This window comes from Saimiri boliviensis, chromosome 9 (genome assembly GCF_048565385.1).
Source record: "Saimiri boliviensis isolate mSaiBol1 chromosome 9, mSaiBol1.pri, whole genome shotgun sequence".
In the NCBI taxonomy this organism is placed as follows: Eukaryota; Metazoa; Chordata; class Mammalia; order Primates; family Cebidae; genus Saimiri; species Saimiri boliviensis.
In genome coordinates, this window is record NC_133457.1 from 62,294,049 (window position 1) to 62,309,698 (window position 15,650).

General features: G+C 43.1%; 1 protein-coding gene across 5 annotated transcripts in view; it reads left to right on the forward strand.

Moving 5' to 3' along the window:
* The window catches only part of MLH1 (mutL homolog 1), a 58,276-nt gene that overhangs the window by 23,107 nt on the left and 19,519 nt on the right, over positions 1-15,650 (forward strand). For all 5 annotated transcript variants that reach the window (XM_074406007.1, XM_003930907.4, XM_074406010.1 and 2 more), the window contains 5 exons: positions 413-525; positions 2,818-2,911; positions 5,454-5,607; positions 11,923-12,299; positions 14,756-14,904. In XM_074406007.1, the coding sequence (XP_074262108.1) occupies positions 413-525; positions 2,818-2,911; positions 5,454-5,607; positions 11,923-12,299; positions 14,756-14,904 (887 nt within the window). The remainder of the gene's footprint in view (positions 1-412; positions 526-2,817; positions 2,912-5,453; positions 5,608-11,922; positions 12,300-14,755; positions 14,905-15,650) is intronic.

The window sequence follows — 15,650 nt, forward strand, 5'->3', positions numbered from 1 at the left end:
GAGAACCACATTGTGGCGCTATTCAGTATAGTAAGTAATTCAGCAGAGATAAGTTCTTGGAATCGGAATCTCATCTTTGGGATTTAGTTACTAAGATACATTCAAGTTTTGGCAAAATAAGGTTTCAGAGGTTGGACTCATTGTTCTAGTCCAGCAATTAGAGCAGTACCTAGCACATGGCACAAGTGCTTGAAAACACTGACTGAATAGGATGGGTGGGTGGATGGATGAACAGACAAATGGATGAATGAATGGACAGGCACAGAGGACTTCAAATGAACCAAGTCTCTGGGGCCCTCACTTCACAGTTAGTTTATGGGAAGGAACCTTGTGTTTCCTAATTCTGATTTTTGTATAATGTTTGAGTTTTCTAGTATTTTCAGAAGCTTCAGAATCTCTCTTTTCTAACCAGAGAACTGATAGAAATTGGATGTGAGGATAAAACCCTAGCCTTCAGAATGAATGGTTACATTTCCAATGCAAACTACTCGGTGAAGAAGTGTATCTTCTTACTCTTTATCAACCGTAAGTGAAAAAGAACCACGTGGGAAATCCACCCACAGGGAATTTTATGGGACATGGGAAAATTTCTGATCAACAGGTTTGATTACACATAGAGAAACCTCATGGCAAAGTGGTTTTATTGGGAAGCATGTATAATTTTTGTCCTAAGTCTGTACTCAGCCCTCCCACATGTGCTCGTTGCTGGTTCACTGTCGGAGTCTGGTTCTCACCTCTAAGAGGAAGCCCAGGAGAGGGCATAAGAGGCCCCTGTGAACCAGCCCACCTTCCTCACCTGCTGGTGCCAGAGTCATTACAAGCAAGCCCTAGCCAGAGCATTGCTGGAAGAGATTAAGGGCCACTGTTTGAAATTGCACAGCAGGACACAGAAAAGGGGTACCTTGGGCATAGGCATTGTCATTAGAGTAAAGAAATAGCTGAGATACTTGAGATTTTCCTATTTAAGGTATGAGCTTTAGGATACAAAGAGCAGTTCTAGAAATTATGGAGGAAATTAACTACATTAATTAGGATTTTTCTTAAATTCCTTTACAGTTTTTATCTGCTGACATAGTGTTTACATGATTCTTAGCTACTAAACAAACGCTTTTTTATATTCTGCTTCTTATAACTTAATTGTGTGTTACAAGGTTTTGATTATAGCAAAAACAAATAATCCCAAACATTTTTCATTTTCCATCCAGAAATAAGATGCATCTTTCCATTTCCATGGTTTCAGTTTTCATTTTTATCTTATAGGTTGTTTATTGTTTTAAAGGATTTCATAATAATTTTATAGTTTTTGTTTTGTTTTGCTTGTTTGCTATTGGAAATGGAATATTCCCTCTTTCCATTTATAGTGCTGACCAGCTGTAAATGTCTCAAAATATGCAAACCTGTTATATGTAAAGCTGTTTTACAGCAGTTGTTCAAAGCAATACAGAAACAATAAGGAGAGAGCCAATCATTTACAAATTCTGTTAAACTGATTTTTATTAGCAGAGTTTTCCCTTCTTCATTAGGAAAGACTTAACACCTGATACATAACAAAGCTTGTTTTAATCAAGGCTCAGAAAATGTTTTTTATTAGTTTTTTTCTAACCCTGAAGAATAATTGCTTTGTAACTCCCATGCTGGCCGTAAAGCAGACAAAAAATTCAGTATAGGTGCTGTCTGACTGGCCTCTGTTAATTCTATTGGGGCTGCCTGCCGCAGCCTCTGCATTATGATTAGCTAATGTATTCACAGTACCAAGTTCTCAGCAGCAAAGAAAGGTCAGGCTGTTATGTGTGCCATTCCTTCGTTTTATCTACACTGTGCAGGCATACTCAGTGGCAGGGACAAAGAACACTCCTTTGTCCCATCTCAAGTTCAGAATTCTCAGCAGAGGGCCTCCAGCTGTCCTTTTGTTAGGTGCCCATGCCTGCTCCAGACCTATGTGGTCAGGACATGTGTTACACAGTATAGTGACGTTAATCATGGGGCCATGGATGTGGTGAACACTCAGAGAATGTTAATCTCTTCATTGATAAAGTCACAGCCACTCTTCTTGTTGGAAATAAAAAGATTTGACATATCCTTGGCTACAACAACAAAGGACAACAGATAATCAGCAGGTCATCTAAAATCTGTCCACGGAGAAAGGAGAGCTGTGTTTCCTGAAATACATCTTTCTCTGATTTTAGTCTTTTTTTTTTTCCTGCATTTATTGCTTTCTACCCTCTCCAAACCAGCCTCATTTCCTAAATTACCTTAAATATGCATTGACACTTGTACTGCCGGAAATTCTGGAAAACTTTTTTGGCTACTCCACTGTTGAAACTTCCTGAGCAAAGTTAGTTGCTCTCTCTGCTCACCATTTAGCATACACACCTCTATAATAGTGCTGACCACTTGGGGTTGGAATTCGTTGATTTACCAGCATGTTGTCTACCAGCGCTTGGTATGTGTGATATACAGTATATACTTGCAGAATGAAAAGTCTGAGTGCTGATGTCATACTTCCCACTGTGCCCAGCAAGAACATAGCTCGTCTTCATGGGGTAATGGGGGCAAAGGGAAGTGAGGAGGAAGAATGTATTGCCTTATCATGATTTCTGTTACTTGGATGAAGGAAAAGAGTTTCGAGCAAATAGTAAGATACTGGGCTGGAAAGTGGCAACAGATAAAGGTGGCCCTTTCTTCCTGGGGATGTGATGTGCATATTACTCCAGAAATGTTTTTCCTGAGGAAATTTCATGACTTTATATGAATGTACACCTGTGATCTCACCTCTCAGAACAGTCTTGAACTGGCTGCTTTCTTTTTATTGTTTAGATCGTCTGGTAGAATCAACTTCCTTGAGAAAAGCCATAGAAACGGTGTATGCAGCCTATTTGCCCAAAAATACACACCCATTCCTATACCTCAGGTAATGTAGCACCAAACTCTTCAACGAAGACTAACAAGAAGCAGATGTTCTATGAGGCTCTCCTGTTTGAAAGAGATGAGCATGCTAATGGTACAGTCAGAGTGAATCCTATACACCATTGGCAAATGATGTTCTGTCCCTTCTCACAGGTACAAGATACAGTTTTCCTTCATTTATTCACTGATTTAGCAGAACCTCACTAAAAGCCTCCTATATGCCAGCTCTGCATTAACAATACAAAAATGAATGCCATGCCTCACCCCTTCAGGAGGTGCTGACAGCTCATAGGCAGAGTAGAAACAGATGTGCCCTGGAGTCTTTAAATATTACTTCTGCTGGGGTCAGTTGGGAAGCCACAACAGCTACTGTTTTTTTTTTGTTTTTTTTGTTTTGTTTTGTTTTTTTTCATAAAAGACAATCAGCCAGGTGCAGTGGCTCTAATCTCAGCACTTTGGGAGGCTGAGGTGGGTGGATCATAAGGTCAGGCGTTCATGTGACCAGACTGACCATGAATTTTTAGTAGAGACCAAACCCTGTGTCAAAATTAGCCAGGCGTGGTAGCAGTCGCCTGTAATCCCAGCTACTCGGGAGGCTGAAGCAGGAAGATTCGCTTGAACCTGGAAGGTGGAGGTTGCAGTGAGCTGAGATACTGCCACTGCATTCCAGCCTGGATGAGAGAGCGAGACTCCATCTCAGAAAAAAGAAAGAAAGAAAGTGTTTTGCTCTGTGGAGGTTCTTCTCTTAACATATACACTGTTGATTGCCCAGATGTTCATGTTATTCATGTAAATAATTTAGCAGTCATATTTTAGCAGGCATAAATAGTTTAGCTGGATTAAATAGACCAAACCCCATAGTAGGTGCTTGAAATACAGAATAAATGTGAAGTACCCCCCTCTAAAGGAATTTATAGTCCATAGCTGACTTATGGAGGATCTCTTTCCATTATTTCTGCCTCTGCTACTAGTTTGTCTGTTTCATATACTTAGCATTTTTATCCCAGCATGACAAAAGATCACTGTTAGTAACAGCACTGTATTCGTACAGGACATCGTTGATGCTAAAATCTCTAAGTCTGAAGCCTTTTCGCTCTGAATAGAAATTGTGTTAGAACTAATTTATCTTTGTTTTCATTTTGATTGAAAAGGGAAGAGCATAAAAATTATAGTTAAAGGTAGTTTTATTTTTTTGAGGTGGAGTCTTGGTCTGTTGCCCAGGCTGGAGTGCAGTGGCACAATCTTGTCTCATTGCAACCTCCGCCTCCCAGGCTCAAGTGATTCTCCTGCTTCAGCCTCCCGAGTAGCTGGGATTACAGGTGTACACCACCACACCTGGCTAATTTTTGTATTTTTAGTAGAGATGGATTTTACCATGTTGGCCAGGCTGATCTGGAACTCCAGACCTCAGGTGATCCGCTCACTTTGGCCTCCCAAAGTGGTGGGATCACAGGCGTCAGTCACAATACTCAGCCTAAAGATAGTTTTAGATGAAATGTTTTCAAGTTTTCCCTTGCAAAGTAACAAACTGCTTAAGTTATCACCTTGTTCCATCTCCGTATTAATCAGGGTCCAAACAGGAGATAGAAACCATACAACATTTGAACAGAGGAATAAAGAATTACAAACAGGAGATTAGAGTAATAGGGGATTTGATAGCAACAGATGAAGAGACAGGAACAGCAGATGTAAAGAACAACCCATTTCCTCCTAGGGTTGAGATAGCATCCCCTCACCACACTCCCTCACTTCTGACTGAGATTCAGACCTTGTTGAAGAGAATGTAACTGGCTCACTGCAAGGTAAAGGCAATGAGGCGGTCCCCAGTACCACTCTGAGGGGATGCTGGGGAAAACTGCCCATGAGAAGAGGGCAAGTGCTGCTGGCCACCTGTGCTGGAGAACTTAGTCTGAAAAGAGTGCACCCTAACGGGGCATAGAAACCGCATCCTCCTCCTGAGTCTCTCTGGCACCTTCTACTGGCAAAGCTTCACATTGCAAGCCTCCACTATCACAGAGGAAGCAATGGAAGATGGACTCAGAGCTAAGGCGATAAGTTGATAGCTAGCAAATTGACTTTGTATCACATTTTATTGACAAAGTGTTCTTGCATATATTGTTTCCTCATATAATAGGGGACTTACTCATGGCTGCAGAGGAGAAAACAGATGCTAAGAAGTGACTTGCCCAAGGTCACATAATAAAAAATTTCACTAGTTCTACATATAGTATATGTGGCAGGTACATACAAAGCACTTAGCATGAATTTAATTCCCACTGTAAACCTGTGAGATAGGTAATTCTGTTATGTCCACTTTACAAATGAAGAAACTGAGGCAAAGAAAGATGATATAACTTACGCAAAGCTACACGGTTCTTAAGTAACAGGGCTAATAGTGAAACTCACTCACTCAGACTCGATCCTGAGGTTTAGACCACTGTGTCATCTGGCCCCCCCAAATCTGCTGGCCACCAAATACACCATATGTGGACTTTTTCTCCCCTCTCCCACTATCTGAGGTAATTGTTCTCTTTTTTTCCTGCCAGTTTAGAAATCAGTCCCCAGAATGTGGATGTTAATGTGCACCCCACAAAGCACGAAGTTCACTTCCTGCATGAGGAGAGCATCCTGGAGCGGGTGCAGCAGCACATTGAGAGCAAGCTCTTGGGCTCCAATTCCTCCAGGATGTACTTCACCCAGGTCAGGGCGCTTCTCATCCAGCTGCTTCTCTGAGATCTTTGAAATGTGCCCTGCCAGACATGAGAGTCCAGAGTGCCTGTTACTTAGGAACTTTCTTTGCAAGTATTACCTTGATAGTTTTGACATTTTCTTTGAATCTAATTATAAAGGTATTGTGCTATTGTTCCTGGGCTTAGAGTCATAAGGCCAGAGCTCACTTCCTCACTTTGCCTCCATCTGGAACCTTAGACCAACTTCCTAGGAAAACAAGCTGTCTGAAAACAGAGTAGCGTGCCTCTTCAGTGTGCTCTTCACTGGAGATGTTCAGGAGGAGGCTAGTCCCACTTGCGTAGGGCACAGTGGAGGGGCGAATCCCCAGGGAGGCAGCAGGAAGAGTAGAAAGAATGGAGGCTCTACTGTTGGACAGACCTGGGTTACCAGCCGTATGACTAACGTTCCCTGGCCTCCATGTCTCCCTCAGTAATGAAGGAATGGGTCATCCCCACATCCAGGGATAGTTACAAGCAGTCAGTGAACAGCAAATGTCTGGTACAGCTTCTAAGTGCTTATTATTCTAAGTCACTTCACTTATCTGAGTTCTGTTTTCCTATCTGTAAGATAAGCAGGTTGGATAAAATGATCTCCTATATACCTTCCTGGTTCTGAGATAATGTGGTTGTCGGCAGGCCTTGTATTCATGGTGAGGATGTTAATCATAAGCACACTGAAACTACAAAATAGAAGTGTTTTCTCCATTAGATTATGCTGGGTCCTAGAAGCAGAAACGACTTCTGTGAGACCCTGCTTCACAGAAAACTTAAAATTCCCAAGCAGATGAATGCTTCTCAGAAGGACATTCACAGTTATCCACCTGGAAAGAATCTAGATGGAAGGTGGCATGAGCACTAAGCAGTGAGATTAAACCCAGCCAGGGCAGCCCCAGCAGCCTTGGAACCCACACACTGGAGATTATTGATGCAGAGAAGAAGGGAGTCCTCACAGCTTCCTACTGGTGACATCTGAAGCGGGTATGTGGCAGGTGGGAGGTAGTAGTTCTGTCTGGAAACCAACCCATGTTCCTCTGTTATTGATTGACTCCGGGTACCAACATGAGCCCCAGGTCTTGGAGAGGCCATAAGTCCCTGTGCCTTGTAGAGCCATGGACAAGATGAAACCACACATGCCTCCAGTGGGTTAACATGTCTAGCAAGGCTCTTGGAGCACTATCTGATACACAGAAAATGCCTAGTAACTGTTAGTTGGTTTGATATCTGTGGTTGTTGCTCACTTGAGCTCTGTGCCCCTTTACTACTCCTTTTATTCTGTCTCCCTCTGCGCGTGTGTATCCAGACCTCTCTCGGAGACACATGCTGGGTTGAGTGCCCAGGGATGCAGCATAGATGTTGCTGCCTTCCACAGAGGCGCTCATGGTCTGCTAGAGAATATATCCCATGGGAGAGAAAGACAGACTTGGGAGAATATAGGAGGGGTCCCTGTCCTGTACTTGGGCAGTCACTAAAGGGAGGGAAGAGACATGGAGGCTGGGACCCAAAGGCTAAATAGGAATTTGGTGGGCCAAAGGGGAGGGGAAGTGGAAAGAGTGTTTCTGGCAGAGGAAATGGCAAGGATAAAGGCCTGGAGGTGCAGGAGAACATGTGTTTGAGAATCTGAAAGTTTGTGCAATGGGTCCAGTGTTCTCTACCCTGGCTGCCATTAGAATTACATGGGAAACTTTTAGAAAATTCCAATGTCTGGGCCCTCCCCAGACCAATAAATGATTCTTGGATGGTGGGGTCTGGGTATCAGGATTGTTTAAAAGCCTCCCTAGGTACTGTCGTATGCAGCTGGGGTTAAGCTGTGCTGGGGCCTGAGTATGGTAGGGTGAGTGGCAGTGGTGGAATTGAGGCTGCAGAATTCAGGCCAAAGAGAGAGGTTTTCATCAGGAAATTAAAGAGTTTCGATTTCAACTTGATGGGAATGAATGGGATCTTTTTTTTTTTTTTTTTAAAGACAAGAGTTTTGTTCTTATTGTCCCGACTAGAGTACAGTGGCGCGATCTTGGCTCACTGCAACCTCTGCCTCACAGGTTCAAGCGTTTCTCCTACTTCAGTCTCCCAAATAGCTGGTACTATAGGCACACGCCACCATACTCAGCTAATCTTGTATTTTTAGTAGAGACGGGGTTTCCCCATGTTGTCCAGGCTGGTCTCGAACTCCTGACCTCAGGTGATCCACCTGCCTCAGCCTCCCAAAGTGCTGGGACTGCAGGCATGAGCTACCGGGCCTGGCTGGATGGGATCTTATTTGCCTTTTATGAAGAGCTCCCTGGTTGCAATATCAGAATGGATTGGAGTGGAGCAAGATGGAAAATGATTTGGGAGAAGTGGTGAGGGGCTTGAGACATAGGAAGTAGCCCCATTCACTAATAGTTGAGTATGTAGAATTGCCAGGATCTGGAAATAGTTTAGCTAATGGAGAGTGGAAGGAAAGGCCCAAAGTGTGAAAGGAAGATGGACAGCACATTGCCTAGCCCAGAGTGATTGCCGTTTGCTCTGTCCTAATTGAGGTCTAAGGGGTTTGCCAGAGATCATTGAGTCTGTGGCTCTATGGGGAAAAGAATCTCTCAGCATGCCTCCTTGTCTTATCCTGGGCTAGTTAGCTTCATTTAGTTAGATTACATTTTATTTTCCAGTAGAACTCTGCATAACTCCTGAGCAGTTTGTCTTCAGAGGGATCAGAGGACCTGCCTCTTTCATTTGATGCATGACGCCAGCTTGGTGGTCTCGTTACTGCTCCCTGTTTTCAGAGGAGTTGTCAGAATACCTTCTCTCCCTGCCAGCAGCAGGTCACACTGGCTCCTATCTTTTTGGCCATGGAGCCACCATCTTTCTTTTCTTCATCATGTGCTTTGCACTCCACTGATCTTGGCCATTACAACAAAAGCCCTGGTTTGCAGTGAATGCATTTGGTATGGAAATCAGGAACCCTGGGGATTCCACTCATCATATTTGGTTGCCGTGCTTTTCCTCCAATCTTTCACCATGGTAACAATCAACTCAGAAGACTTCTATTACCACTTCTGTGGGGGTTTCTCCCCACATACTAAACAAGCAGGCAGTTCCACAGTGGACACCAGCCAGCCTCCTCCAATTTAATTCCAACACTGTCTACCTGGAGATAGCATTAGATCCCACAGGTTGAGGGTGCAGTCCCCAAGACTGCCCCTAGTCTTCTGCTTCAGACGCTAGTCACAAGTTAGACTCTAGAAGTTCTGACCAACCAGTTTCAGGTTGGGATTCTCATGATCCCCCACTTTGTTTTTGATTAATTTGCTGGAGTGACTCATAGAACTCAGGGAAACACTTAGTTTTCTGGATTTATTACAAATATTTTAAAAGATGCCAATAAGGGTGGGCGTGGTGGCTCACACATGTAGTCCCAGCACTTTGGGAGGCTGAGGCGGGTAGATCACCTGAGGTCAGGATTTTGAGACCAGCCTGACCAACATGGAGAAGTCCCGTTTCTACCAAAAAGAAAAAAATTAGCCGGGTGTGGTGGCGCATACCTGTAATCCCAACTACTGGGTAGGCTGAGGCAGGAGAATTGCTTGAACCCGGGAGGCAGAGGCTGCCGTGAGGAGACATCATGCCACTGCACTCCAGCCTGGGCAACAAGAGTGAAACTCCATCTCAAAACAAACAAAAGATACCAATAAATAGCCAAATAAAGAGATAAACAGGCCTAGGTCTGGAAGGGTCTGGAGCGCAGGAGCCTCTGTCCCCATATAGTTGGCTGTCAGCACATGAATGAGTTCTTGTTCATTTTCCTGTCAGCCTTGACATGTTCAACTCTCCAGAAGCCCCCAAACTCTATCTTTATGGAGACATAGTTAGGCAGGCATGATTGAAGAATGGACAACAGGGTCAAAATATGATTGGACATAAAGGGTATGGTCTAAACCCAGTAAGTCCTGTTTGTTCAGTGCACTGTTCTTTACCCTGGCTGCCATTAGAATTACTTGGGAAACTTTAAGAAAATTCCAATGTCTGGGCCCTCTCCAAACCAGTAATACGTTTCCTCTTCTCTTGGCCTCTCTGTGGCCATTCTTTCCTCCATGGTATGGGGCAGGACCTCTATGGAACGGGAGTCTTATGACCCACAATTGGATTAGAGTCCTGCCTTGGACAAGTGAAAGGAACAGGTGTTATACATATACTTATGTATATTAAGTACATACTTGTATGGTGTATATATATATTTTAAAAATTTACACATGGATTTGGAGAAGCAGAAATTAGCATAACTACTCATAAAAATCTTTTAAGTCTCTTTGAAGTTAGAAAAGTCACTATACCTTTTTGTTTCTATTGGCCCTGTACTTCCTATCATACCCCAGCAGGAGGTGCATGGTGTCTTATTATATCATTTTGGTAATAAGATTCATCAGTGGGTTCAGCTGGTGACCGCCTGATTCCCTCATTGTGAACTTACTCATCAACATTTAACTTAATGGTTTCATCTTTAGTTGGTGACCATTACCTGAATCAGTTATTTCATTAGATTGTAAGATTATGATTTTCTGATTTTCTAATTTCTTCTGTATTGAGTATAATTTTTTGGTATAGAAGAACATTCCCTTCTTATAGCTATTTGGTTATCCTGAAATACAGTTCTTACTGGAAAGTAAGACTAAATGCTGAATTATATCCCTCTAGCTATTAATTTTTGAAGGAATGAATGGTGTCCTAGTAATTTCCAGTGGTATGTGATGATGTTTCCCTTTCTCCCTCTGTTACTCCTTCCCTCTCCTCACTTTCACTTTTTTGCTCTTTTACTATTTTGTCATAGCTGTTAACAGAGCAACATATTTTAATCAATTGTAGTCATTTTTCTTTTTGATGTTCAAATTATCCCATCTTATTCCAATGGAAGCAAGCCCTTGGAGCTGGTGCCTTCTACCTTTTAACCCAGTTCCATTAGTCTTGATAATTGCCTTGTTTCTGACAAGACAAGATGTTGCAGGCACATTTTATACTGTCCCAGCCTAAGCCCTGCAATAGGCCTTTAAGGAGCTCTAGTTCATTTTAGTGGGGAATGGTATTTAAAGCCTATAATCTGAGATCTGGGATTCCTCATTGCTACCAGGTAGACGTTACTCTTAGACCTTTCCAGTGGTCAGAGCTAGGAAATACGTATATTTAAAATAGACAGTTGAGTGATTGTTGCCAGGACCTGAGGAAGAAGAAATGGGAAATTATTGGTTTTGGGGTTTGTTTTTGTTTTTGTTTTTGAGTCAGAGTCTAGCTCTGTCGCCCAGGCTGGAGTGCAACGGCACGATCTCGGATCACTGCAACCTCCACCTCCTGGGTTCAAGTGATTCTCCTGCCTCAGCCTCCCAAGTAGCTGGGACTACAGGCGCACACCACCATGCCCGGCTAATTTTTTGTGTTTTTAGTAGAGAGAGGGTTTCGCTATGCTGGCCAGGATGGTCTCGATCTCCTGACCTCATGATCCACCCGCCTTGGACTCCCAAAGGGCTGGGATTACAGGTGTGAGCCACCAGGCCCAGCCGGAAATTATTGTTTAATGGGGGACACAGAGTTTCAAATTGGGGAAGATGAAAAAGTTCTAGAGATAGGTGGTGGTGATGGTTGCACAACAGTGTAAATGTGCGTAATACCACGAACTCTCACTGAAAAATGGTTAAAATGGTAAATTTTATATACATTTTACCACAAAAAAAGTCTTCTACTGCTCGGCACAGTGGCTCACGCCTGTAATCCCAGCACTTTGGGAGGCCAAAGTAGGCGGATCATGAGGTCAAGAGATTGAGACCATCCTGGGCTAACACGGTAAAACTCCATCTCTACTAAAAATACAAAAAAAAAAAAAAAAATTAGCCGGGCTTGGTGGCACGCACCTATAGTCCCTGCTACTCAGCAGGCTGAGGCAGGAGAATCGCTTGAACTGGGGAGGCAGAGGTTGCAGTGAGCCAAGATCGCACCGCTACGCTAAAGCCTGGGCTACAGAGCGAGACTGTGTCTCAAAAACAAACAGACAAAGTTTTCTTTTGGCAGCCCCTCCCCCAAGACAAAAATATGAGAATTTTACACTGATATTTCCATTTAATTTTATGATTATAAGGATTTTGCTTAGCTCTTGAATTTTATACCTGTAAACCTTTTATACTTCACGTTTTAGGCAGGATTGCTTCTGTAACAATGAGAATTATACCTCATTCTACCTTCCTTCTTAGTACTGCTCCATTTGGGGACCTGTATATCTATACTTCTTATTCTGAGTCTCTCCACTATCTTTTTTTTTTTTTTAATGCAGACTTTGCTACCAGGACTCGCTGGCCCCTCTGGGGAGATGGTTAAATCCACAACAAGTCTGACCTCCTCTTCTACTTCTGGAAGTGGTGATAAGGTCTATGCCCACCAGATGGTTCGTACAGATTCCCGAGAACAGAAGCTTGATGCATTTCTGCAGCCTCTGAGCAAACCACTGTCCAGTCAGCCCCAGGCCACTGTCCCAGAGGATAAAACAGATATTTCTAGTGGCAGGGCTAGGCAGCAAGATGAGGAGATGCTTGAACTCCCAGCTCCTGCTGAAGTGGCTGCCAAAAATCAGATCCTGGAGGGAGATACAACAAAGGGGACTTCAGAAATGTCAGAGAAGAGAGGACCTACTTCCAGCCCAGGCAATCCCAGGTATGGCCTTTTGGGAAAAGTGCAGCCTTTCTCCTTTATTCTGTAATAAAACTGCCTTCTAACTTTGGCATTTCATGAATCACTTCCATCTTCTCTCTGCCTGACTTGCCCTTTGCCTTCACTGGCATGGTGCTGTGGCCTTGTTTACTGTCTGCCTTTGACCATGGCTTGAGAGTCACCCATCATGGTGTGCATTGAAATTACTAAAATGTCCACAGTTCCGAGTATGAGTTAAAAACACTTCAGATTGTAGAATAGTTGCCGAATTTAATAAACACACATACTAGAAATAAAGCAGGTTTATCTTTTATTTGTAGTAAGGAATTTTGATAGAGCCTCAACACCAGAAATGGCTAGAGAGAGAAGCCTAACATATCTGGTGGATTCTTTTTCATCCTACCCAAAGCTGCTTTCACTTTTTTTGGGAAAAAAACAAACAAACAAACAAAAAAACAGTTTCTGAATCTAATTTATAAAACTCACTGGCTGGGTGCAGTGGCTTACGCTTGTAATCCCAGCACTTTGGGATGCCGAGGCGGGTGGATCACCTCAGGTCAGGAGTACGAGACCAGCCTGACCAACATGGTGAAATCCCGTCTCTACTAGAAATACAAAATTAGGCACATGCCTGTAATCCTAGCTACTTGGGAGGCTGAGGCAGGAGAATTGCTTGAACCCGGGAGGCGGAGGTTGTAGTGAGCAGAAATTGTGCCATTGCACTCCAGCCTGGGCAACAAGAGCAAAACTCTGTCTCAAAACAAAACAAAAACTCTCTGAAGTTTGTGAGCTAGTGGTGAAAGAAAGCTGGAAAAAAGGAGCAAGAATAATAATTATTATTATTGTCATTTAATTTTGACCACTTCAAAATCTCTAAGGTGGATATTCTTTATTTAATGTGTACTCATATGAAACCTGGAGCTCAAGATGAAGGAGTTTTCCTAAGGCTGCACATGCACTTTCATGGCACTAATTAGCCATTTGAACTGGAATGTCTTACTTCAGTTTGCTCATTTCTGAGTAAGCCCAGCAAGATGACTTACAAGTTTTTTCCAACCAGGCTCATTGGCCTATAATCCCGGCACTTTGAAAGGCCAAGGTGGAAGGCTTGCTTGAGTCTAGGAGTTACATACACACACACACACACGCACGCACACGAGTTATACACACACAGGAGTTACACACACACATAGATACAGAGAGATTAGCCGGGTATGGGAGTTACACAGACACACACACACACACACACACACACACACACACAGATTAGCCAGGCATGGTGGCAAATGTCTGTAGTCCCAGCTACTCAGGAGGCTCAGGTAGAGGGATCACTTGAGCCCAGGAGGTTGAGGCTGCAGTGAGTGGTGATCACACCACGGCACTCTAGCCTGGCTGGCAGAGTGATACTCTGTCTTAAAAAAAAAAAGAATATTTTCCAGGGAATAATAAAGGAAGCTAATATTTATTAAGCATCTACTGTCTACCAGATACTTTACATACGTTATCTCATTTAATGCTCTTATCATCCCTGCAGGGAAAGTACTACATTTGTTCATCACTTGCAGAACTAAGTGATATTTACCACAGAGTAGTCAAAGAAATATTTGTAAGCCCCACATCAGATTGTCTCACTTTTCTGCTTAGACCATTTCCGTGGTTTTCTTTGCACTTAGGATAAAATTTAAATCCCTCACCCCACCCTTGCTCCACCCTCTACTTTCCTTCTTCTGTGTGATGCTTTGGCCACACAGCTCTTGTGGTTGATCTGAACTAGCTAAGCTTTTTACCCTTTTTGTTGTTGCTGTTCTGTCAGTCTGGGAAGCCTCTGGCTTCCTGTCACTCAGGTCTCAACTCAAATGTCACCTCTTAGCTGGGCATGGTGGCTCACACCTGTAATCCCAGCTACTCAGGAAGCTAAGACACAAGAATCTCTTGAACCTGGGAGGCGGAGGCTGCAGTGAGCACGCCAACCTGGGTGACAGAGTGAGACTGTCTCAAAAAAAAAAAAAAAAAAAAAAGTAGGCATTGTGAGGATAGGTATCTTATCTGTTTTGTTCATTGCTGAGTGTAGTTAGCGTATAGCAGTGTCTGATAGATGGATAGATGGAGGAATGAATGAATGAGACGACAAATTCAGCTCACTTGTTCAAGGCCCTGCAGCTCTATGGGCCTTGAGCAAGCAAGCTCAGAGGCTGCAGAAATGCATCAAAAGCTATACTCCAAAGTTCTGCCACATTGGCTGTGTGGCCAGCTGCTGGCATCTGACGGTTGTCAGATAAGCAGTCACCAGAGAACAGACTGATCTTGTTGGCCTGCCACCAGCACGGGTTTATCCACAGATCTGTAGAACCAGCACAGAGAAGTTGCTTGCTTCTCCAAAATGCAACGCACAAAATTTGGCTAAGTTTAAAAACAAAAAAGAATAGTAACGATCTGTCACTTCCTTTTCTTCATTGCAGAAAGAGACATCGGGAAGATTCTGATGTGGATATGGTGGAAGATGATTCCCGAAAGGACATGACTGCAGCCTGTACCCCCCGGAGAAGGATCATTAACCTCACCAGTGTTTTGAGTCTCCAGGAAGAAATTAATGAGCGAGGACATGAGAGTACGTAAACGCTGCGGCCTCAACTGTCGGGGTTCTGGAAATGCAGAAAGCGGTTGTGTTGTCAGTGGCCACTAGTTTTGCTGGGCAAACTCCTCTTCCTTTACTAACCCACAATAGCATCAGCTTAAAAATAATTTTTGATTGGGAGAAAAGGGAGAAAAATAATCTCTGTTTATTTCAATTAGCATTAATTGGTATTCTTGTTAAACCATAGGAGTCAGAGTAAAATCGGTCATTTCGCCAGTTTTCGATTTGTTTCTGTCTTAGCTAAGAGCAGTGTAATGGTCAGCAAAATTCTTATCTTGTGTACTGAATGGCATGTCCTGTTGCTGAAAGTGCACAGGCTTGGGAGGTAGCCATGAGCTCAGATCCTGGCACTACCACGTCTCTTGTGTGACCTTGGACTCCTGACCTAACGTTTCTTTGCCTCAGTGCTTTCTTACCTATAAAGTGAAATTAATTTTACCCTTAAAGACCATTGTGCTGATTAGAGAGAAAATGTAAATAATAACACTTGTTACAGAGCAAGGAGTTGATACTTTTATATCCTGAAGACAAAGTAATAAATCATTATCATCTTTATCAGAAATAGCTTTTGAGAATATCTGAATATAGAACTCTATCTTGATCCCTGTTACTTGAAAACTAAAATAATGGTTTTAGGAATTAAAAGGTGAGGCTAGTCACCTCTAAGGGATGAACTAACCCAGTGATTGAGGTATATAACAGTGAATTAGCCCAGACAA